This window comes from Protopterus annectens, chromosome 15.part0 (assembly GCF_019279795.1).
Source record: "Protopterus annectens isolate FY-2018-M chromosome 15.part0, PAN1.0, whole genome shotgun sequence".
Taxonomy (NCBI): Eukaryota; Metazoa; Chordata; order Ceratodontiformes; family Protopteridae; genus Protopterus; species Protopterus annectens.
In genome coordinates, this window is record NC_056749.1 from 236,841,642 (window position 1) to 236,866,772 (window position 25,131).

The window sequence follows — 25,131 nt, forward strand, 5'->3', positions numbered from 1 at the left end:
TTTATCTGACCAGAATGCTATTACATTTAAATCAACTTTAAGTCCAAACAATTTAACTTCTTGTCAAAAACTCCTGGCATATATAACTAAAATAAAAGGCTTTAATGAATGGTTATTAAAAGAAATAAATCAATTTATGGAATGCACCAATAATGGCGAGGTCACTGATGTCATACTATGGGACAAGTTAAAAGCTTACTTATATGGTAAAGTAAAGAACTGGTATATTTGTAAAAGAAAGAAATGGGATAAAGAGTTAAATGCTCTCCAAGCTGAAACTGATAAATTAAAATAAACTCTTAAACCCAATGATAAAGCTGCAAACACACAGTTGAAAAGTCTAAATCAGAAATACCTATACATCTTGAATCATAAGATTTCCATTCATTTAGAAAAAATTAAAGTTGTATTCAAAAAACCCCAAGAGCCTTCATAAGCTATTAAATCGAAAAACACAAAATAAACCATATCAAGGAGATTGTTTGTAAAGAAGACACTAAGACTATTAAAGCTACGGATCTGAAAGATATATTAAAATGTTTTAGCAAATATTCTAAGAAATTAATAAAGCAAAGTCAAATCTGAGTAACAGCTACTTATCGGATATTTTTTTAAAAGAAGACATACATAAAAATCAAAAGAACAGAAAAGCAAGATTGATAAGTTTTCTGTTAAGAAATTAAAAGACCAAATTAAAAATCTTAAAATGAATAAAGAACCAGGTATGGGTGGGGTAATTCCTGAGCTATATAAACGTTTACCTGATAATAATTTAAAAAAATTAAATACTTTTGAAGAAGATAACATCTAAATATTCCTCCATCATGGATATATTCTATTACTACACCCATTTTAAAATCAGATAAGGACCCTGCTCTGTTACTGACCTATATCACTTTTAAATGTAGACTACAAGAGTTACAGGTCTATATTAGCAAAAAGATTAAATCAAATGCTCATTGGTTTAGTAAATGAAGATCAGACTGGATTTACAGTTAATAGGAAAGTTCAATATAATATAACATTATTTTCTTTGGTATGGCAAATAAAAATAAAAAGTTATCCATTATAAGCTTAAATATGGATAAAGCTTCTGACTCTGAATTGGTCATACTTGTTCAGAGTACTAAATGAATACAACTCTTCTACAGATTTCAAAAAGTTAATTTAAAAAGTTTTATGATAACTCAATTTATTTTGTCAAAATAGGGTCCTTTGTATCTAGCCCCATTGATACCTTAAAAGGTACCACACAAGGATGCCCTTTGTCCCCTCTGCTATTTGCACTTATTATGCAGCCATTTGCTAACTATACAAGATCTAACATAAACATTAAAGGTTTTAAAATAAATTAAAACTTTTCTTCTAAAATTCAACTTTTTGCTGATGACATTCTGCTTAATAGTTTTAATAATGAAATCTTGTTGAATCATACAGTTAGCTCTATGGACCATTTTGAAAAGATTTCAAGTCTGAAATGTAATCACAATAAAGCAAAAACCTTGCTTATAAACAAAAAGAAATAACCACCATGTTAAACTCTTACAAAAAAGAAATAGTTGGGACAATTTACAATTAAAATACTGAGGAATTACTATTTAGACTAGTAATAAAAAATAAATTTTAGTTAACTACCAAAACCTAATTTAAACAATATTCAAAGAATTGCCAAGCAGCTGAAACACCTGATGTTCATAAGGATCATTTGCATATATCCCATGTGCCTTTGATACAAGAGGTTTGGGAGGTCACTCAGTGGAACTTCTAGCTTTACTGGAGTTTTCATTTTGTTTTTACAAACAGACAATTGGAATAAATTATTTTCACATTTAAAGCTATCATTTGATCAACATAATTTTAATTTTACCTTCTTTTGGCTTTTCCTGGTTAGGGGTCACCACAGCGGATCACTGTCCACTCATGATGGGCAGAGGAGTTTTACGGTGTCGAGTTGCCAGCCCAGTGCCCAACTTTCCACAGAAGGCACACACACACACACACACACATGCCTATGGCCAAATTTAGTGTGTCCAATCCACCTACAGCATGTCTTTGGGATGTGGGAAGAAACCGGCGCACCCAGAGAAAACCCACGCGACCACAGGGAGGACATGCAGACTCCACACAGAAGACACCCCAGCCAAGGATCAAACCGGATAACCTCTTGCTGTGAGGCAGCAACGCTAACCACTGCACCACCGTGGCTGCCCTAACAATTTTAATTTTTACCAAAAATCTTATTCTTTAGTCAATCAATTCTTCCCCCTTCTAAAAAAGTTACAAAAAAACCCCCAAAAAAAACTCTATTTTACTAAAAGTTTTATGTTACCCAAAAATGCTAGAATCGCCCTAGACTGTCACATCAAAAGTTGGGAGGAGGGAGGCACTGGTTTCCCCAATATTGACTTATACTCTAAATCTGTAATTATTAATGTAATACTCCCATGGCTTGACTCCAAATATGCTTCCTGTTGGAAATCAATACATGAAAATATAGTAATAGATAATAAATCTATAATAGAAACTTAATAGAAATTTGGACATAAGTACCATTTTTAGGTTTTAAAAAAAGAAGCCACGACTTACCATAACGTTCCATCTGATTTGTTGATCTTCTTCCATTCATCACTGATGGGTACGGTTCCGAACCCCCGGAAAAGAGTCGGCCAAATACCAAGCTAGCATACACCAAACTCTCGAGCCACACTAGTACCCACAATGCCCTTCATCCCATACCTCAGATCGAGTTTGCAGAACATATAGTAGTAACATATATAAGAAACAGAAACAAAGGCAGAGGCCATCTCTGCGCAAACATCCTAACACACCAAAACGACCCGAAGATCCGCCAGGAGCCTTTGGCAGGGGAGGGTGTGATGAATGGAAGAAGATCAACAACTCTGATGGAACGTCCTTCTTTACCTGAAGTTGTTAATCTTCTTCCATTCCTCACTGATGGGACCAAGTCCCTAGCTACTACAGAATCTGGGTGGCCCTCATGGAAAAACATTCCAGAGAACCATAGAGCCAAAGGCAGCTCTTCCCCTGGAGATCAGATCCAATTTGTAATGCTTGATAAAGGTATGGGGTTTAGCCCAGGTGGCAGCTGCACAAATATCATCCATGGAAGCCCTAGCATGAATGGCGACAGAAATGGCCACAGCTCCAGTGGATTGAGGTTTAATGCGGCCAGGAGCTGATACTGCCGATCCCTTTCTAGAGTCCGCAAAGGCAACAAAAAGCAGATCTGACTTTTGAAAAGACTTTGTCCTGTCCAAATAAAAACGCAACTGTCTGTGGACATCCAAGGAATGGAGACAGTATTCCCCTTTGTTGGTATAATTAGGGAAAAACACGGGCAACTCAATGGACTAATTAATAGAGAATTCCAAAACCACCTTGGGTAAGAAAGTGGGATTGGTGCGAAGTGATACTCTGCCCTTATGGAAAATCAAATAAGGACTTAATGCATAATGCTTGCAGCTCTGATAAAAGTCTGGCTGAAGTAACTGCCACCAGAAACAAGGTCTTCCAGGACAGAAACTTCACATCACAGGTTGCAGCCGGCTCAAAAGGAGGTAGAGTTAAAGTTTGAAGCACCCTAGACAGATTCCATGATTCCACAGGTTGCCTAATGGGAGGTCTAGAATGAAAAATCCCCTTCAAAAAAGTCTTACACAGACGAGAAGAAATAGGAATTCCATCTGAACCATTATGGAAATTGGAGATGGCAGCTAAATACACCCGAACTGTGGATGCAGAAGCCCCGTTAAGGAAAAGTTTGGTCAGGTATTGTAGAACCTTAGCTACTGAAACAGAAACAGGATCCAGAGACATCTCTTGTGCCTACAAGGAAAAATGTTTCCACTTGTCTTTATAAACTTTTCTCATAGAAGGACTGCGTGAGGCCAAAATAATATTCCGTACTGGAGAAGAAAGTGATTCAAGCCTGGCTACTAACGGAAGTAGAGCAACCAAGCTGTCAGTTTGAGTGTGGCCAAATTTGGAGACGACAACCCTTGGCGTGAAAAATTAGATCCTGACGGAAGTCTAGAATCCAAGGAGGTCAGAGCAGGTGTGGCCAAAGGAAGGGAAACCAAACCTGACGTGGCCAGAATGGAGCTATGAGAATCATTCTGCTTCTCAACTGAGTAGCTTTCCTTAAGACCAAGGGTATCAAGGGGATGGGAGGATAATCAAACAGGAGACCTGTGGGCCAATCGAGAGTCAGAGCATCTCTTGGGGACTCCCCTTGCGGAGGAAAAAGGGCAAAGTAGCTGCTGCACTTCGTATTGGAGGGGGAGGCAAACAGATTACAGCAAGACCGGCCCCAGCGGCTGAAAATTTCCTCCGCCACTCTCGGGTTGAGAGACCACTCATGAGGAAGCAGGATGCATCCACTCAGCCTGTCTGCCATCACGTTGAACTCCCTGGGATGTGAGTAGCAATCAGGAAACAGTTGGAAGCCATCACCCACTGCCAAATTCTTATGGCTTCATGGCAAAAGGGGTAAGATCTGGTCCCTCCCTGCTTGTTGATGTACCAGACCACAGACATGTTGTTGGACTGGATAGCAATCGGTCCGAGAGGAAGAAGAGGGTTGAGAAAGTACAGTTTTGTACCTACCATAAATGTAGATGTCCGATAGGTATGCATCTGCAGTCATAACAAATGGGTTGTCCTGCCTCAGGCAGCCCTTCGGTCGGCCGGATTCCAAAGTCTGGGTCTGGCCTCGGCTGATGTCGCATCTTCCCCGACGTCATAGCTGCTGGGGTATAAAGGCATCAGCCGACGCCATTTTCCTCAGTGTTTCTTGCCCCGTATGCCAGGTGCCCTCTAGGAAGGCTAAATTTGGATAAAAGTTGAAAATTCCAAACAGAATAAAACAATATATATATATATATATATATATATATATATATATATATATATATACACATACAAACAAATACACCATAATAGACTCCCCCAGCTAGCTGAAAGAGGGGTAAGCACCCTAGGAATACCACAGAGGGGAAGGCGGGTGGGTAAGCCTGACTGCAGATGCATACCTATCGGACATCTACATTTATGGTAGGTACAAAACTGTACTATGTCCTTCAAGGATGCATCTGCAGTCATAACAAATGGGTAGAATACCACAGCCAAACTGGGGGAGGAGGTACTAAGATAAGGATGGTGTAGTTATGATCCCCTGTAAAACTGCAGTTGCAAAACCTGCTCGGGATCTGGAGTATAAAGGTAGATTGTAATGCTTGGCAAATGTATGCACGGAGCTCCAAGTAGCAGCTTCTAAAATGTCCTTGGTAGCCACTCCTCGTAGGAAAGCTGTAGTGGTGGCTGTGGCTCTTGTGGAGTGAGGCCTGATATTTTCAGGAGCTGTCTTTCCATGAAAAGAGTAGCAAAAACAAATGCAATTTCCTATCCATTTAGAGATTGTCTGTTTGGAAATTGCTTTTCCTTGCACTCCAGTTGCAGATGCTACCAGAAGTTGGTCAGTTTTTCTGCTGGTTTTAGTTCTGTCCAGATAGTAGCATAGTTGTCTGTGTACATCCAAGGTGTGCAGTAGTTTTTCCCCCCTGTTCTGTGGGTTAGGAAAGAACGTAGGCAAATGAATAGCTTGGTTCAAGGATACCACCTTTGGCATGAAAGTAGGATTGGTTCTCAGAGACACTCTATCCTGGTGAAAAATAAGGAAAGTCTGCACTGCCATCAGTGCCTGTAACTCGGATACTCTTCTTGCTGAAGTGATTGCTAGAAGGAAAGCAGTTTTCCAAGATAAGAACTGTAAGTCTGCTGATGCTGCTGGTTCAAAAGGGGGTAGTGTTAATTTTTCCAGCACAAAATTGAGATCCCATGCAGGAAGAGGGGGTTTCCTTGGAGGTTTTACATTTTTGATCCCTCTTAAAAATTGTCTGAGGAGAGGGTGAGAGAAGATAGGAGGATCAATGTTGTATTCTGCTGAAATTGCTAAAGCATGAATCTTAATGGAGGAATAAGACAGGCCATTGTGGAACAGCTCTGCTAAGTATTCTAGGATGTGTGCTAGGTTTGCCAGTGTGACATTTGTACCCTTTGAAGCGCTCCAAATGAGGAATCTCTTCCATTTAGCTGAGTATGTCTTTCTTGTGGAGGGTCTACAAGCCTCCAGGATTATGTCCTTGACCCTCTGAGATAAGACAGTTTGGCTTTGTTTTAGGCAATTTTCCAGGCAGTCAGCTGCAGTGTTTTCAAGTTTGGATGCAGTGTCTTGAAGTTGTTCTGCGTTAGAAGTAGAGGCCATAGGGGTAGAGGCCATGAGTTCGTCCGAGACATGCTTCTCAGTAGCGGATACCAGTGCTGCCTTGGCCAGTCTGGAGCTATCAGTATCACCTTTGGCTGTTCCTCTCTGATCTTCAGTAGTACTCTGTACATCAGTGGGAGTGGTGGAAAAGCATACACTGTTAGGGCATTCCAGTTGAAAGAGAGGGAGTCCACCTTCCAGGCTTGTGGGTGGTATACTCTTGAGCAGAATTTCCTTAGTTGGTTGTTGAGTGGGGAGGCGAACAGGTCTACCTCTGGCATTCCCCATGTGTTTGTTATGATTTTGAAGATGTCTGGATGCAGCATCCATTCGTGAGCATCCGTGGTAGTTCTGCTTAAGCTGTCTGCTAGTGAATTCTCTTTTCCTGGTATGAATTTGGCCTGCAGTTGGATGTTGCGATTCAGGGCTAGGTTCCACAGATCCATTGCCATCCGGCATAGAGGGTAGGAATGCGTGCCTCCCTGTTTGTTTATGTACCACATGACTGTGGTATTGTCTGTCCTTATCAGCAGATGACCTTGCTGGAGGAATGATTTGAATGCCTCGATTGCATGCTTCACTGCCAGCATCTCCTTTAGGTTTATGTGCAATTTCAGCTGGTCTTGAGTCCATAGGCCTTGGATGCACTTGTCTTCCATGTGTGCTCCCCATCCTAGGTCTGAGGCGTCCGTGGTGATGGTCTGCCTTGGTTGTGGTTTGTTGAAAGGCAACCCTCTGTTTGACTGGCAGGCCTGAGCCCACCACAGGAATTCCTTTTTCAGGCATGGAATGATTGGAATCATGGTTTCTAGACTGTGCCTGTGTTGAGACCATACATTCCTTAGGTACCACTGTAATTTCCTCATATGCAGCCTGGCATGTGGGATCAAGATGATGCAAGATGCCATGTAACCCAGGGCCTGCAGGACTTTCCTTGCAGTAAGCTGAGCTTGTCTTGTCAAAGCCATGAAGTAGACTGGGAGTTGCTTTGTTTTTCTTCTGTGAGAAAAGCCATCTGAGTTATTGTGTCCAGATCCGCACCCAAAAAGGTTATCCTTTGGGATGGCACTAGTCTTGACTTCTGGATGTTGACTGTGTATCCCAAGGCCTGTAACAGGTGTATGACATAGGCCAAATCCTTTATAAGTCTTGTCCTGTTCTCCACTTGTATTAGGCAGTCGTCCAGGTATGGGTAGATCTGAATTCCCTGAAGCCTGCAATGTGCAATTACTGATGCCAGGCATTTCGTGAATACTCTGGGAGCAGTAGATAAGCCAAAGGGCAATGCTGAGAATTGATAATGCTCTGATCCTGCAAGAAATCTGAGGTGTCTTCTGCAATCTGGTCGTATAGGGACGTACAGGTATGCCTCCTTGAGATCTAGAGTCACCAGCCAAGACTCCTTGCCCAACATGGGAAGAAGTTGCTGTAGGGTCAGCATTTTGAATTTTTGCACAATGAGATATGTGTTTAGTGCGGACAAGTCGAGAATAGGCCTCCATTGGGTTTCTATTCTTGGTACAAGGAATAGTCTGGAGTAAAACCCTTGGCCTTGTTCCATAGATGGTACCCTTTCTATTGCTTTCATCTGAAGTAAACTGTTGATTTGTCTTAAAGCCTCTGGCTTCTGGTTTTGTGGAAGGTTTGGCATTCCGCTCCTTCTTGGTAAAGTGTGGAAATGAAACCTGTATCCTTTGTCTATTGTTTGCAATGTCCACTTGTCTTTTGTAATGCAATGCCAGTTTTTTGAGAATAAAGCCAATTTTCCGCCCAAGGGTGCTTCCAGTTGTTCCCTTGTAGGCAGAATCAGAGTCAAGTCATTGTGTTTGTCCTGTGGAAGTGGCTGTAGTTGCAGCTGTGGCAGTACTCCTCTGGTTGGCAGGTTGCCACTGGCGACCCCTGTAGGCACCCTTTGATTGACCTCTGCCTCTTGGGCGTCTGTTCCTGCCCCTCTGTGCTTTGGAGGTGTATGGAAAGGACCAATTCTTTGAAGGCCAGTTTCTGCTCAACCTCGGAGGTTGGACCTGCAGAAAATCCTTAACTGTTTGCACAGATTTTGCTTTTTCTTCCACTTTCTTTAGGATCTCCTGTGCAGGGGAGCCAAATAAACTTTGTTTCTCCACTGGAGCATCTAGGAGTTTAGCCTTGACATGGTCCGGCAAGGATTGCTCTTTTAGCCAGGCATGTCTACGAATTACTGCCCCAGTCATAGCTGATCTAAATGAAGCTTCCAGTGCATCATAGCCACATTTTAAGAAATGATTACTGACCTGCTGAGAATTGTGTACCAAATCCTGAAGGGCCTTACGGTCTAAAGGTTCAGAAGAAGAAAGCTTTTTATTCAGCTGATCTAACAAATATTCCTGGTACTGTATCATATGGAATTGACAGTTTAAAGCCCTGGCAGAAAGAGTAGCAGATGTGTAAACCTTTTTTCCCCATCTCTCTAATGCTCTTGACTCCCTTTCAGAGGGTAGTGGGTTTTTGGCAGTGGCAGCTGCAACACCTTTCGGGCCCCGAGAAATAGTTTCTGGGTCTGCAGCATGGGCCTTATACAAGTGGATGTGGGAATCCGGAATCCTGTAGTATCTGTCAGGTTTGGCAGGGGCCGGGGGTAGTGAATCAGGGGCAGAGCTGACATCATTATATGCATCATCAACTACAGTTAGCACAGGTGGTATGGCTAAAGGCCTATGCTGTGGCAAGTGTAAGAAAGTCCTTAGTCTTTTTCTAGAATCAGAGAAATCCTGACCCTGCCATTGAAAGTGTTCCCTCATAGAGTGTAAAGTTTCCCCAAAGGAAAACTCCTCTGGAGGGGAAGCAGAAGGGATAGACTCTTCTGCATCTGAATCCTCATAAGGTGAGTAAGGCCCTTCCTGATGGTCTGACAAATCAGATCCATCCGAGGAGTAGTCAGAGGAGAGAGGTTCAGGGTGTTCAGTCCTGGGCCTTTTGTCAGGAGGAGGTTGGGAGGCCCTGTCTGGGTGAGGTTGGGAACCCCTAGTCAGAGATATAAAGTCCTCAGCTAGACTGAGAATCTGGGAACTTGAGGAAGGTCTCTGAGAAGTTGATTTTGCAGGTAATGATTTTGTAATTTTAGCTGCTTTAGCCCTGGAGAAAGCCTTAATAGACATAGAAGCAGGGGGCCTAGCAGCCCCACGTGCAGGAGTGGAAATGTCCAAAGGAATGGTGTCGGACAATTCTTGTGCGCTTGCTTCTTCGGTAGGGATTTCTGTAGCCGACTCGGCCGGGGCCTGACTGGCCTCGGTTGTCGGAGGTATGATTTCAGCAGAAGGAAGAACCAAGGCCTCGGTTTCAGCCGAAACAGAGACACTCGCGGTAGGCCTAACCGTGGTTTCAGCCGAAACCGCGGGCCGCGAGTGTCGGTCCTTTTCCTTGCGTTTTTTGGCTAAATGTGTTGTCGGAGTCTCCGATGGCATTTTATACGCAAAAGCGGATCCAAAAAACTCTTCTGCAAACTCCGACCAACGTCTAAGAGTCCATCGGTTGAAGGAGGCACAGGCTAAACAAGCTGATACGTCGTGGTCTGGGCCTAAGCAAGGAAGGCAGTAGGAATGGAAATCCTTATGAGGTATTCGTTTCCCACAAGTTAAACAATTATTTACTTTGTCTGACATCGGCTGAGGCAAGAAAGAGTCCCCAACGGGGTACTTAGCTTTTTAGAAGTCTTCGGTAGCTGATTCTCTGGATCTGACCGACCGGCACTTGCGAACAGCTTCTGATTCGGGCACCGCGCGGCAAGAAAGACTGAGGAAAATGGCGTCGTTTGATGCCTTTATACCCCAGCAGCTATGACGTCGGGGAAGATGCGACATCAGCCGAGGCCAGACCCAGACTTTGGAATCCGGCCGACTGAAGGGCTGCCTGAGGCAGGACAACCCATTTGTTATGACTGCAGATGCATCCTTGAAGGATATCTTGTAACACCAGTAACACAGCTCTGAGCTCTAGAACATTGACGTGCAAGTCGACTTCTAGAGGAGACCATGTGCCTTGAACAGATCTTCCATGAAAATGGCCCCCCCTCCCACCCTATCAGGGAAGCATCCATAGTCACCATGGCGCTGGGCTGAAGAGGTTGAAAGGGGCGACACAAAAGACTTTCGTCCATTCTCATCCACCAGAGGAGATCCTGTTTGCAGAGATCAGTGATGAGGATTAGTGCATTCAAGGGATGATGATTGTGTATCCATTGAGTTTGCAGAAGCCACTTAACAGGTGCATATGAAGCCTGGCCAATGGAACAATGGGAATGGCTGCTGCCATGGAACCCAGAGCCTGCAGAACTTCCCTAGGCTGCTTGGTTCAGAGAGAAATGCGCCCCAACTGCTTCCAGAGGAAAGCAATCGGGCAATGCTTCAGGAGCGCTGATAGGGCCTACCAGAGAAAGAATCTCTGGAGCCCTGATTCTGGTAACCCCCTCTGCCCCTAAAGGGGCGTCTTCCACCGTCGGACCCTCCTCTGCCTCTGGAGGTGTCCTCATCATGTGCGTCATGAAAGAAACCTTGCGACTTCTTGTGCCACAACTTTCCACTCCTCTGGTTCCTGGAGAAGGAACGTGGAGGTTTGGAGAAGCACAGGCCCATGGCAGACAAGGTCTTTCCATCCTGCTCACACCTGGCCAAAGTATCCTTGACCTTAGAACCAAAGAGCGCAGAGGGCTCAATAGGGGCGTTCAAAATGGAAGACTTGAAGGAATCCGGTAGGTCAGAAATGCGCATCCAGGCATGACGTCGGGCAACCACGCCAGCACCTGCTGCTCTAGCTGCTCCTTCGGTTGTGTGGGAGGAATTCGAAATCGCTTCAAGGGTGGCAATTTCGGAGGTCACTTTGTCATGTGCTTCATCCGACACTTGACTCGCGAGGCTACCAGAGAGTTTGGAAATAAGGTCTCTCTGGAGTCTCGTGAAATGTGCCAAGAAATTCAGCGAATGCACGGCAAAGGTCGCTGCAGCAAAACGTGTTTCCCTAGCCTGTCCACCACCCGGGACTACCTGTTGGGCGGATGAACAGAAGGACTCTCTTCCGACAAGTCCTTCTTTGTAGCCGCAGCCACCACAGCATCTACCAATGGGGTTGATCCTCTGGAGGAGAAAGTACTTTGTCTGATCTCCTGGGGATATTTTCTACTGAATCCGGACTCTTTCACGCTCGCTGCACGATGACTTTGACCAACTCATCTGCAGGAGGGGTCACCCAGAACGTATTGGGCCAGGAAATTACAGTTGTGTACACTTACCATAAATGTAGATGTTCGAGTGTATTCACTGTTGCAGTCATAACATTTGGGCAATCTGCTGGCAGGTTGCCCTCAGTCGGCCTGAATAACAAAGTCTTGGGTCCTGCATTGGTTGCTGTCTCCTCTTCCATGACGTCAGGTCAGGGGATAAAACATGCAGACGCCATCTTAATCAGTTTTTCTTGCCCCAGATGTCAGGTGCCCCCCAAATGGGGAGCAAAAATATATATATAAATAAACTGTAAATTTATAAATGCACTTTTAGAAACAAACTTTACCTTCAACTAAAAGCAAATACACTACAAAGGCTTTTGAGTATAGTGAAGGAAAGAAAAGGTATAGAATGGGGGATGGCGGGTGGGTGACCTGGACTGCAACAGTGAATACACTTGAACATCTAAATTTATGGTAAGTGTACACAAATGTACTATGTTCTTCGTGTCTCACTGTTGCAGTCATTACATTTGGGTAGAATCCCAAAGCTATGGATGGGAGGATGGAACTAAACAGCATTATTAGTGGCTATAAGGCCCTGCAGGACTGCAGTGGCCAAGCCTGCCCTGTATTTAGAGAAGAGAGGTAAATGATAATGCTTTGTGAAGGTATGAACAGAGCTCCAAGTAGCAGCTTCTAGAATGTCTTTGGTTGGGACCCCTCTGAGAAAAGCTGCTGATGTAGAGGCAGCCCTGGTGGAATGTGATCTGATCCCCTTGGGCACAGGTTTACCATGGTGCAAATAGCAGAAACAAATGCAGTGACTTATCCATTTAGAAATAGTCTGCTTTGATATAGCCTTCCCCTCTGATCCTGCAGCAAATACTACTAGTAGTTGCTCAGACTTTCTTAGAGATTTGGTCCTGTTTAAGTAGAATCTTAGTTGAGTGTGTACATCCAATGAATGCAGAATCCACTCCCCCTTGTTCTGCGGATTTGGGTAAAATGTTGGCAGGTGAATGGTCTGGTTAGGAGCCACACTGAATACCACCTTAGGCATAAAAGGAGGATTGGTCGTGAGGGCCACCCTGCCCGGGTAAAAAATAATGAAAGGCTCCGCTGCCATGAGAGCTTGTAGTTCTGAAACCCTTCTTGCTGAAGTGACTGCCAAAAGAAAAGCGGTCTTCCAAGATAGAAATTTTATATCCGCAGTAGCTGCTGGTTCAAAAGGAGGCAGGGTGAGTTTTTCTAGCACAAAATTGAGGTCCCATGCAGGAGTTGGAGCTCTTCTGGTAGGCCTTAAATTTTCGGCCCCTCAGATACTGTTTAAGCAGTGGATGAGAAAAGAGGGGAGGCTCTGTGTTGTAATGAGCCGAGATGGCACAGGCATGGATTTTTATTGAAGAAAAAGATAGGTCCTTGTCAAGCATCTCAATTAAGTATTGTAAAATCTGAGGAATTTTGGGCTTTGCTGCGTCTATTCCTTGTGCTTGGTTCCAAGCACAGAATCTCTTCCACTTATCAGAATAAGATTTTCTAATACTAGGCCTTCTGGCTTCCAAAATGACATCCATCACAGGTTTACTGAGAGATGTGGTTTGAATAATTAGTTGATCAGCCATGCTGCAAGATTCAGAGTTTGGAGCTGCGTATGTAGGATTTGACAGTTCTGCTGAGACAGTAGATGAGGTGTTTGAGGCAAGTACCATGGAGGAAGGTGTGACATATTCCTTAGAAGCGGGTACCAGTGCTGACGAGGCCAGTCTGGAGCAATTAGGATCATTTTTGGTTTTTCATGAATGACTTTTAGTAAGACTTTGGAGAGTAGAGGCAGAGGGGGAAAGGCATAGGCTGATAAGTTTTTCCAGCTGAAGGATAGAGCATCCATTTTCCATGCTTTTTTGTGATGAGTTCTTGTGCAAAATTTGTCCATCTGATAGATCTATTTGCCTCTCCCCAAAACTGTTTGGGCTCCCCCATTTCTGTGTTAACCTGTTGAAGATTTGTGGATCCAGTTTCCATTCATACGGTTCCATAAGATTTCTGCTTAGGTCGTCTGCCAGAGTATTTTGCTTTCCTGGCAGGAATTGTGCTTGAAGATGTATTTGGCAAGTCAAGGCTGTGCTCCACAAGGCCATGGCCAATCTGCAAAGGGGGTAGGAGTGTGTACCCCCCTGCTTGTTTATGTACCACATAACAGTGATGTTGCCCATCATTATCAGTAGTTGTCCTGGATGAAGTAAGTCCTTGAAGGCTGTCAGAGCATTCTGAACAGCTAGCATTTCTTTCTGGTTGATATGCAGATGCATTTGGTTTGGGCTCCATTTGCCCTGAATGCATCTCCCCGCCAGGTGGGCCCCCCAAGCATAGTCTGATGAGTCTGTAGTTAGGGTTTAGGTGGCAGGGGGTAGAGTGAATGACAGTCCCTTGTTTTGGTGACATGTCTCTGCCCACCAAAGAAACTCCTGTTGCAGGCAGGGAATGAGAGGAATCATTGTTTCCAGGCTGTGACAATGTTGACTTTTTAGGTACCATTGAAGTTTCCTCATATGCAGTGTCGCATATGGAATCAGTAGAATGCAGGACGCCATGAATCCCAAAGCCTGCAGAATTTGTCTTGCAGATAACTTGGGTTTTTGCCATTTGTTTGAAGTATGTTGTCAGTTGCCTTTGTTTGTCTGGCGTGAGGTAAGCCATCTAGGCAGTTGTATTCAAGCGTGTACCCAGGAATGTAATTATTTCAGAGGGTACCAGTTGTGATTTCTTTTCGTTTATGGTGTACCCTAGGCATGCTAGAAGCCTTTTTACAAACGCCAGATGTTGAAGAGTGTCCTTGTCCTCTGCTTGAATGAGACAATCGTCCAGATAAGGATAAATGTGGATGTTTCTTTGTCTGCAGAATGCAATTACTGGTGCCAGGCACTTTGTAAAGACCCTGCGCGCAGTAGATAAGCCAAAGGGCAGTGCAGAGAATTGGTAATGCAAAAAACTTGCTTTGAAGTGGAGGTATCTTCTGCACGATTCCCTTATTGGGATATGCAGGTATGACTCTTAAGTCTAAGGTGACTAACCAAGCATTCTTGCCTAGCATAGGCAGTAGCTGCTGCAAAGTCAGCATTTTGAATTTTGGAATGTCCAGGTACGTATTCAGAATCGATAAGTCCAGCATTGGATACCATGAATTGTCCTTTCTGGGTACCAGGAAAAGTCTTGAATAAAATCCTTGTCCTTTTTCCTTTTCTGGTACCGGCTGAATAGCCCCCATATCCATGAGGGACATGACTTGTTTCTGGGCCTCTACCCACTGGTTTTGGGCAGATCCGGCCATCCTTTTGGAATTGGCAAAGTATGGAAATGAAATCTGTACCCCTGTATGTTTAATACCCACTTGTCCTGGGTAATTAACTGCCGATTTTGAGCATGAAGTGCTAACTTTCCCCTCAAGGGGGCTGACAAAAGATAATTGCTTGGAGATGGTAGAGGAAAGTCATTGAGACTGCTTACTGTAGAGTTGCGCTTTGTTTCCTCCAGATTTGGAGGTGGAGGCACCCCATTGCTATGACCTGTAAGAACCCTGTGATTGATATTGGGAGCCTTTTGAGCACCTGGATTTGCCCTGAGTGGCTCTGTTGGACACAGGAAAGGACCAATTTTTAGTAGGCTAGTGCCCACTGAATCTGGGTGGCTGCAATTGCAAGAAATCTTTTACAGTTTGCATAGATTTAGCTTTGTCTTCCATTTTCTTTAAAATCTCTTCTGCCTTGTTTCCAAACAGAGTATCATGCTGCAAAGGGGCATCCAACAATTTAGCTTTAACATGATCAGGCAGATTTTGCTCCTTGAGCCAGGCATGCCTTCTAATCACAGATCCAGTAACGGCGGCCCTACAAGAGGCCTTCAAGGGATCAAAACCACATTGCAAAGTATACTTTCCAACGTGTTCTGCTGAATGCAACAAATCCTGTAACTATTTTCCACACAATCAGAAATCAACACCATTTTCTGTTTCAATAAGCCTATAACATGCTGTTGATATTTAAGCATATGAAACTGGCAGTTTAAGGCCCCGATTGCCAAGGTTGCAGACATATAAACCTTCTTACCCCATCTATCCAGCGCCCTGGAATCTCTATCAGAAGGGGTAGGATTTTTGGCAGTAGAAGCCATAACACCCTTGGGACCCTGAGAAATAGTCTCAGGATCAGCAGCAGGATTTTTGAAAAGAAGTTTGTGGGAGTCAAGAACCCTGTAATATCTGTCTGGCTTACTAGGAGCCGGAGGCAGGGAATCAGGAGTCATGCTTGATTCCGAGAACACAATCAACAATGTCTAATAGAGGAGGTATAGCCAAAGGCCTATGTTGAGGAAGGAGGAGGAAATCCCTAAGCCTCTTTTTTGATTCAGAGAAATCTTGACTCTCCCAGTGAAAATGTTCCCTTAAAGTATGCAAAGTCTCTCCAAAAGAGTAATCCTCAGGAGGAGATGCACTTGGGATGGATTCCTCTGCATCAGTATCCTCATTGGGTGGAATAGAAAATTCCTGATCAGAAGAAGAATGCAAAGAAATGAAAACCTGATTTGAAGAATCATAATCAGTGCCTTGCCTAGGCCTCTTAGCAAGGAGGGGGGGGGGCAGGGAACCCCTGATTAAGGTAATTAAATCCTCAGCCACTTTTATCATCTGTTTTTTAGGCATAGGGGCCTGAGCACATGGCTCATTTGTCATTTTTTTATTCATAGAAGTTGTTTTTGTCCTTGTTTTTGTTACTGGCGTTGGTTTAATGTAAAAATGTTGAGGCCTGAACACTCTCAGAAGCCGGTGCCTGCCATCCAAGGGAGAGACATCCGTGGGTTCAATACTTTGCAAATCTCGAGGCATACCGAATGGGGCTCGGAAGAGGCCTGCAACTCAAAGGTAGCGGGTATCAGGGGCTGCGAAAGCGCCCGAGTACCAGCGAACCGGCGACTGGCTTAGGAGAAGCTTCGTCGATGACTGGCTTAGGAGAAGCTTCGTCGGTTTTGGACCTCGACGGTCTGTCTTTCTTTTTCCTTGCATTTTTTGTGAACTCCGGTAGTTGGATTGCTAACCGACGACATTTCCAGGTAGTTAAATCTTGAACAAAAATATTTAGAAACAAAAATATACAGACGCTTAATAGTGCGTTGGTTAAATTTAGCATAAAACCGACAGCAAGGCACGTTGTGATCAGGGCCTAGGCAAGGAATACAGTACAAATGAAAATCCTTATGAGGTATTTGCTTCCCACATTAACTTTTACTGACATCGGTAAGGAGCAAGAAAAGTTTCCCCAACGGGGTACTTAGCTTTAGTTTGAAGACTACGGTTCTGAAACTCGAATAAGAAAATTTCAGGAGTCGGCCGACCAACACTTGCAAACTACTACTGCTTCGGGCACCGCATGGCAAGAAAGACTGATTAAAATGGCATTGGCTGCATGTTTTATACCCCTGACGACCTGATGTCATGGAAGAGGAAACAGCAACCGACGCAGGACCTAAGACTTTTTATTCAGGCCGACTGAGGGCAACCTGCCAGCAGATTACCCAAATGTAATGACTGCAACAGTGAAACACGAAGAACATCGGAACGCTTGTAAGAATACGGATTCCTCTCCAAGGAAGGAGTGGAAGATTTCCAGTCACGCCGCTGACTCAAAATCTCCAAGATGTCTCCAAAGGAAACCTCGTCAGGGGGTGATCTAGGGGGACCTTCCCCATCACCGTAATCCGTATCCTCAGTAAGGGACTCTTTAGGTGAGTCCATGTGTTTTCTTTTGCACACCCTCTTCCGAGGAGGCTCTTCGGTGGGAATGTCCGAAGAGGCCTCGGAAAGGGGGGGGTGCTTTGGATTAGTGGTCCCCTGCTAAGGGCAGGCGATGTCCGAGTTAGGGGGGAAACCAAAGACGGAGCTGAAGGAGGAGTATTGCTAGCCGCCAGTGCCCTGTCCATAATCCGGAAGGCAGGCCCACCCGAAGAGGGATGGGAGCCCAGAACAGAAGAGGACTGAATCAGAACCAGGGTCACACCCCACTCCGAATTGGCCACCTCGAAGACTGAAGTTTGAGAAGGGTTCAGCTAGACTATAAGAAAGATACTAGTAGAGAAATTATGGTAGGAATACACAGTTTAAATAAGTCAAAACTACTCAGCTGGAGCTCTGAGAAAATGCTGCTATATGACTGCGCGGCAAACGAGATCAGAGGTATGGGATGAAGGGCATTGTGGGTAGTAGCGTGGCTCGATAGTTTGGTGTATGCTAGTCTGGTATTTGGCCAACTCGGTTCCAAGGGTTCAGAACCATACCCATCAGTGAGGAATGGAAGAAGATTAACAACTTCAGATGATTGTATATTAAATTAAAAACATAGGTTTGCTTTATACACTTTCATAAATCAAATGCCATTAATATTCAAGAGATTATGAATTCTAATTATCTAATCAGAGATCTGCTAAAAACATTTCCCATAGCTTTCACAAATGGATGCGTAATATCTTTTAATACAAGGAAAATGTTTGACTTAAATAATAGTAATTTAATTTATTAGCATCAACTTCTGAATGGGGGGAAAATAACAGCCGCGGTGGTACAGCGGCAGTAGCATTGTTGCCTCACAGCAAGAGGTTCTCCTGTTCGATTCTCGGCTGGAGTGCCTTCTGTGTGGAGTCTGCATGTCCTCCCCACGGTAGAGTGGCCTCAGAAAGACATGCGTGAATGGGCGTGCCTTCGCTGAAGGTTGGGCGTTGGGCTGGCAACTCAGCACCATAAAAATCTACTGGCAATCATTAGCGGACTGGAGTTCCGCTGTGGCGACCCCTAACCGGGAAAAAGCCGAAAAGACAAACAACAACTTCTGAATGGGAAAAAATACACTCCACTGATTATCTGATTGTGGGATACAGTCCAGAAAATAGTAGCTGGTTAAGGTATACAAAACATGTAAGGAATATATTCAAGACAAAATTAAAATAGCATTAGACATACAAACTATAACTATTCCAAAAATCCTAGACCTCTTTTCCAATAAAAATAATAATCCATCTAAAGGTAAGTCATACTAGTCAATCATATACAAGATTATTAGAATTTAATTCATTCCCCTGACTTGTCATACTGAAATTACTCGACAAAAAAAAAAAAAAAAGAATTTTCTGAGAAAAGTAAGACTCTATCCTTAAAATCCTCAGGAAAATCTATACTGGAAGACTTGTACATGGATTGTTTTTATTTATTTTTTTCCTACACAGAATTTTTCTAGCACCCCACAAAATTGCCGTTATACATAAATCAGAAAAAAATAAAATGCTGGAGATGCAATGAAGCCCTTGATGCACATTGGTTTTATGTAATCATAGAATGCAACCCAGTCTCATCTTTTTGGACTGATTTTAGAAGCTTTTTCAAAGCATTAAGGTCAGATAATTGTAGTACTACTAGATTCCTTGATTTTGTTCAATGCCCCGATCCCAGACATTATTCCAGTATCACAAATACTCCTTCTCTGGTCTGTCCTAACTATTACTAGGAAAGTTGTAACTAAAAACTGGAAAGGTAAAACTACTCTCTCTTTTACTAGTGAATTTGTCTAGCCAAATCCTGTTTGTAAAAAATGAATGATCAACTATAAAAATGAGAACTAGAAATGTAACAACACTGGCAGAAATGTAATGATGTATTAGAAAACTACTAATGGTTTTATGTACACGATTCTTGTTATGGACTCTGGTATATAGTTTTGCATTATTTTTTTGTTATGGACTCTGGTATATAGTTTTGCATTATTTTGTTTCAAATTACTGTTGGAATATGTAAAAAATCAAAAAAAAAAAAAAACTAGTCTGTGAAACAATCAAATTTCAATCACACAGTATATGCAAGAGTATGGCACTCACTTGCATTTTCAATTAAAAATAAACTTGACAACTGAAGTCAAGTGGTCTTGCACCAAGAAACCTATCTGACATATCACCCTTATTTTACTTTGAGATACTACCATTTCTTATTTGGTCTCTGCAGCTAGGAAGACCAATCTGTAGAAAATACACAGACCTTAAAAGAAGGAAGCTTGTGGTCCCAGAACACACCCAAGACACAACTCAGTAGCCCGGTAAATAAGAAACTATCACGGGACAAACCTGTGGATGGCTGCTGAATCCTGGACAAGCGGCTATTTGGCACCTGCAAATTTGATTCCAAACTTCTACTGCTCTTTACCAGTTCCAGAGAGCGAAGACTCGTTCTGGCAAGGTTGGGCATGCTACGTCGTATCTCTCCTAAAAGGAAAATGAAACATGAGTAAAACACTGATTACAGGAACTCTTGAATGGTAAAAAAGTGGACCCCAGTAATACATACTATATCAGACTTACTTTCGATGTAAAAGGAGAAACCACATAATGTATCAGTACTCTGCTGTCAGTGCAAGCTTTAGTTTATAGAGAAGGAGTATGTACCCTGCTTAAAGCCACTCCCAATCTGTTCAGTTTTTAGTATATATGAAAACAGTGCATGCAGTAGCTGGTAGGATAATGTAAAGTGACACTGCAGCAGTCCAGTGCTTAAAGCATACAGGCACAGCAAATAGAATCTACATTGCCATTGTGCTATAAATTTACCCCTAAGTCAGTGTGCACAGATAAAGCATACAGAATTGGACACCCTGGTCTTCAACATCCTTGGATATAACAAACCTGACCTGTATGACAGCACATTAGCATCAGTTCAGCTTTCACAGTACATGGAGAAACATGCAGCACCTAGCACTACCGCAATGAGTAATCTAACCTTCAAAATGTAGGTACAGTGTAAGCAAAACTGGCAATACTCTACAATGCAAATGTTGTAGGTACTTACCAAAACAGTGGACTTCAGAGTTAACCTCTACCTGCAAGAACAGACTGGACTGATGCAGCAGATAATTAGACTCAGCCAGTACACATTTCTAAAGCTGTTAAACCTTGTCCACTATTCCCATAATTCAGTGCACTAAGCTGCCACTACAAATCCGGACCAAGTGAAAGTCAAAGATGATGAAGCAGACAGAGGCAGGAAAGCTTCTTGTAAGCAGATTACGATCTGGCATTATGGTGAGTACTTATAACTTACATAGGCTAATGGAGACCTCTGGCTGCAAAAGAGAAAGGAGAAAGCTCCAGTTCAATTAACATGGAAGAATGTCTGAAAGGAGCATTCTACTAACCACAATGACCCAAAGGAAGACACTAATATAGAGGTCACATCCAATTTTCAATGCTTTACAAAGGTTTCAGGAATGACAAAGTAGCAGCTAAGGAAGTACCACCAGAGGAGCTACAAAGGAAGGTAGTGGATGTACTTAAATCTCCAATAAAATGTGGTTTAGGCTGGCTTTGCAGAAATGTGCTGCATTTCTTCTAACAGAAACCAATGCAATTACATAACTGCTTGAACAGGCAGTTTAGTAAACATTTTTGCCTCTATGCCCTTTGGTAAAGGGGACAACTGATCGTTTTCTCCTTACCTACATTTTCAGTCTTCAAAAGTAGATCAAATGATTATGTACATACATGCAATGAAATTGTGCCCCTGGTTAGACTACTGAGTCCAGCATAAGCAAATGAAATAGGTTTGCTGATGTACGAATGAAGGTTTAGAACAGTGAAAATGTGGCACCATGACAAGACTTCAACTCCTTTGTGATCAACCTTCAGAACTGCAATTATGAAACAGCAAAATCAATGAAATGCAATAAAAAATGAAGGAAAGTGTTTTGCAAAGGGGCAAGCTCTCCCCTCATATACCAAGTATTTAAATATACCAGCTACGATGTCCCATCATCTTGGAGAAAGAAGAAATCTCAGGGACATCAAAACCTTGATCTTTTGTGTGAAAAGCTACCAAGCACACACTAATGAGCGCTCATACTGGAGTCGATCATTACTGTCTTAAAAGTAAACTTGGCTCCTCAAAACTCTACCACCACCTGGTGGCATGGAATTATGGACAATGTATGTAACCCAGATTTGCCTAGAAACACCTGCCACTACAAATATCTTCCAAGACAGGAAATTAATAGCTGAAGCCAGCAGACATCAAGAAAGGGATACAAAGCTTTTCCAGCCAAATACATATTCCAGAGAGGTTCTTGGTCCCCAAGTGTAGCCAAAGAAGAAAGGCCTTAAAGTATAAGTTAAGGTTTGGAATTTTGACCTACAGAGATGTCAGCAAAGCACCAAAATGGACTTTAAAGGAATAACTTAAGCCAGCATCTAAAACTTCTGTTTGCAGAAGGCCATGGGAAAGAATGAATGACAAGAAGCAGTCTATTTAATTTTCTTGCTGTCAGCTTGAGGAAATGAAGATCAGGTTAGGCTAGGCTACCACAAAGAAGACGGCCAACAAATACTCCTGATGCAAAACTTGAAATGAAGGGGCCAAAACTAATGTTCTTTTTTTTTTTTTTTATTAAAATTTGTCTGGGTCAGCTGGCAACAACCAAGACCACTGGTGCTTCTAAGTTCCTGGCTTATACAATAGTGTATTTTACTAGATGTGGTGGAAAGACAAAAAATGCAAGACCAAGTCTATGTCAAGTCATCCCTCGTCTTGTTGATGGGACACAGAGTTAAGAACAGAAATGTCAGACATTTAACCAACTGGAAACAACCAACCAAGAAAGCAGAGGAACAAGACCAAGCTGCCAAAGATAATGAAGCCAGTAATTCTCGTTCTTTATTAAACAATGAGTTAAGCGCTTTCATTCACAATAACCGTAACTTCATCAGAACTAATAATTCCCTTCCATTCATTCATTTTATACACTTGCCCCAGGTCACATGACTAATTACACACAATTTTCTACTAATTAAACAACCTGACTAAAACATAATAGTAAAAATTACAATTTAAAATCCATACCTTTATAATTAGAACACTGCTCAAAATCATGTTTTAAAGTTCATAATGTCTAAACTTTAAAATAGGGACGACGACTTCTTTCGGCTTTTTTCCCGGTTTGGGGTCGCCACAGTGGATCATAGGTCCACTCATGATTGGCAGTAGAGTTTTACAGTGTCGGGTTGCCAGCCTGGCACCCAACCTTCCACGGAAGGCACAGCCATGCACTCACTCACACCTAGGGCCAATTTAGAGTGTCTAATAAAGAGCCATTATTATTCAATCCAGGAAACACCATTGCATTCAACTTAATCTGCCATTGCACTTCTTTAAAATTCAGATTTTCATCAGTAACTTTCCCCTGCAAGTCCGTTTTGATAGAATCAATAATGAACTTAAAATCATGGGAATTGCATCTAGAAATATGTCTAAACACAGCATTAGTTAATTTCTCATTCCTGATGTCCAAAAAATGCTCATACATGTGGTCCCTAAGCCTTCTTGAAGTTTTTCCCACATAAAAACATGGGCAATCATTGCACAGGGATGCATATATCACATTAATAGAATTACGATTATAGTAGTCTCTACTCACATACTTCCTATTTCGAATAATATGATCACCCCCATCAATGCACTTACATGGTTTCCAAGCACTGCACTTATAAGTTCCTAATTTGTTTTTCCTACAAGAAGTCTGAGTTCCCCATTCCAGTGACTGTTTAAAAGTGGTATCTTTTCTATACCCAGTTTTTTGGTTTAGGCCCCGATTTATCCAAAATGTCTGGATCGGTAGAAAATATCCACCAATATTTAAAAATAATAATAATGTTGGGGGCATCTAAACAAAAAGTAGTAATGAAAACATGATTACCCCCAAGCAGGTCTGCAGAAGTGAGCAATGCCACATTATTACCACTTAAAATGGGAGCATAGGTTCCCCTTTCTCTTTTCATAACTACCTCCCTTTGAATGTCCAATAAAAACTTGCAAGGGTAACCCCTAGCTAAAAACATGTTTATTACTTTATCACATTCCAATAAATAGTGTCGGAGTAGATATATATATATATATATATATATATATATATATATATATAAATAAAATTAGTGTGGGGGGGTTCAATGAATGGCATTTCCGACAAAATGCCTTTCGTTGAAGTGACAGCTCAATGATCTAACACAGACCCAAAATCAATGTATTTGCAACATTAGCAATGTATAATACAAAGTGCCGCAGCCTCTGTGACTTTTGTTCTGTTAACAATTTTATTAGTCTTCAACTCCTCTCCTTTCCAACAATGCCTTATATGCCCTTGCCTCCCTAGATCTTAGATGAGCCCACTTGGATGAAAAAAAAAAGTTATTCAATACAACACTCAGGCATAATCTCATGCCCCATATATCTATGTACATACCTCTCAATCACCCATGGGACAGTGGGTAGGGATGTAAAGGAATACGAACCATTACTCAGTTGCATTGTTATTGTTAGCAAATAAATAGTTGTGTGAAATCTTACCATAACAATAGATGTCCTTCTCTTCACTGCTGCAGTACTCTTAAGCCGAGAGATCTCCCGCCTGAAGGCGACCAGACTTTGACAAGTATACAAAAGTCTTACACTACTGTAGGGTACATGGGATGTTGCACTTAGGCTGCAGTCAGATGTACGCCATAAAAATGACGTACGCACGTACCATCCTCATAACTGAGAACCAAAGGAGGAATGCCAGACTAAGGATATGAAAGGTCAGCACATCCAAAGCAAAACAATAGACCAGGTGGGAAGGAGGGTGGGATGGAATACTGCAGCAGTGAAGAGAAGGACATATATGGTTATGGCAAGATTTTACACAACTATTCTATGTCCTTCTATTCACTTGAAGTATTCTTAACCTGAGGGAGAGTGCCAAAGCTCAAGGAACGAAGGGAGGGAGGAGGAGCAGAGGAGCTCTCAATGAAGCCATGGAAAATGGTTTTAGTAGATTCAGCTCTGGATCTGGAGATGCCATTCAATTTGTAATGTTTGGTAAAGGTATGAACAGAAGACCAGGTGTCTGCTTCAGGGATGACACTGGTATCCAAGCCCTTGAAGAATACTTCAGAGGAGGCCACAGCCCTGGAAGAATGGGCCTTCAGAGGTGAAGACAGGCTCTTTCCATGGAGTGTGTAACAAAGGCAAATAGTCTTTGAAATCCAGGAAGAAACGGTCCGTTTGGAAAAGGGTAAACCCAGAGCCTTGTTATGAAAGTTCACAAACAGCTAATCAGATTTCCTGATAAACAAGTTAACTTTAGTCTTGTCCACGTAAAATCTGTCTACATCTACGAAGTGTAGTACCTTCTTACTGTGGTTTTGGGGAGAGGGGAAGAAGATAGGTAATTGAAAGGACTGTAAGGGACAACTCAAACCACTTTGTTTTCAAGGATACCTGTACTTATGACAGACCAAGAAAGGTGGTACCATCATAAGGGCTTGTAGCTCCGACACCCTTCTGGCTGAAGTCAAGGTCACTAGCAAAACAGTTTGCAAAGAGTAATGTTTGGGGGAGGCTGAAGATGCAGGCTCAAAAGGGGACCGGGTCAATTTTTCTAGAACACAATTAAGGTCCCAAGGAGTAGTAATAGGTTTCCTGGGAGGCCTAATGTGAAGGAAGCCCATAAGGAATTGTTTCACCTCAAATCTGGATGCTAGAGGGGGAGGTAGAGACAGATGAGCAGAAACAGCTGATGTGCTTTGACAGAAGAATAAGCCAAGC

The 25,131-nt window shown here is 42.7% G+C and overlaps 1 protein-coding gene across 4 annotated transcripts in view; it reads right to left on the reverse strand.

The window, feature by feature from the left end:
• The window catches only part of LOC122790165 (SLAIN motif-containing protein-like), a 524,881-nt gene that overhangs the window by 89,718 nt on the left and 410,032 nt on the right, over nucleotides 1–25,131 (reverse strand). For all 4 annotated transcript variants that reach the window (XM_044057761.1, XM_044057757.1, XM_044057758.1 and 1 more), the window contains one exon: nucleotides 19,632–19,769. In XM_044057761.1, coding sequence (XP_043913696.1) covers nucleotides 19,632–19,769 — 138 coding nt within the window. The remainder of the gene's footprint in view (nucleotides 1–19,631; nucleotides 19,770–25,131) is intronic.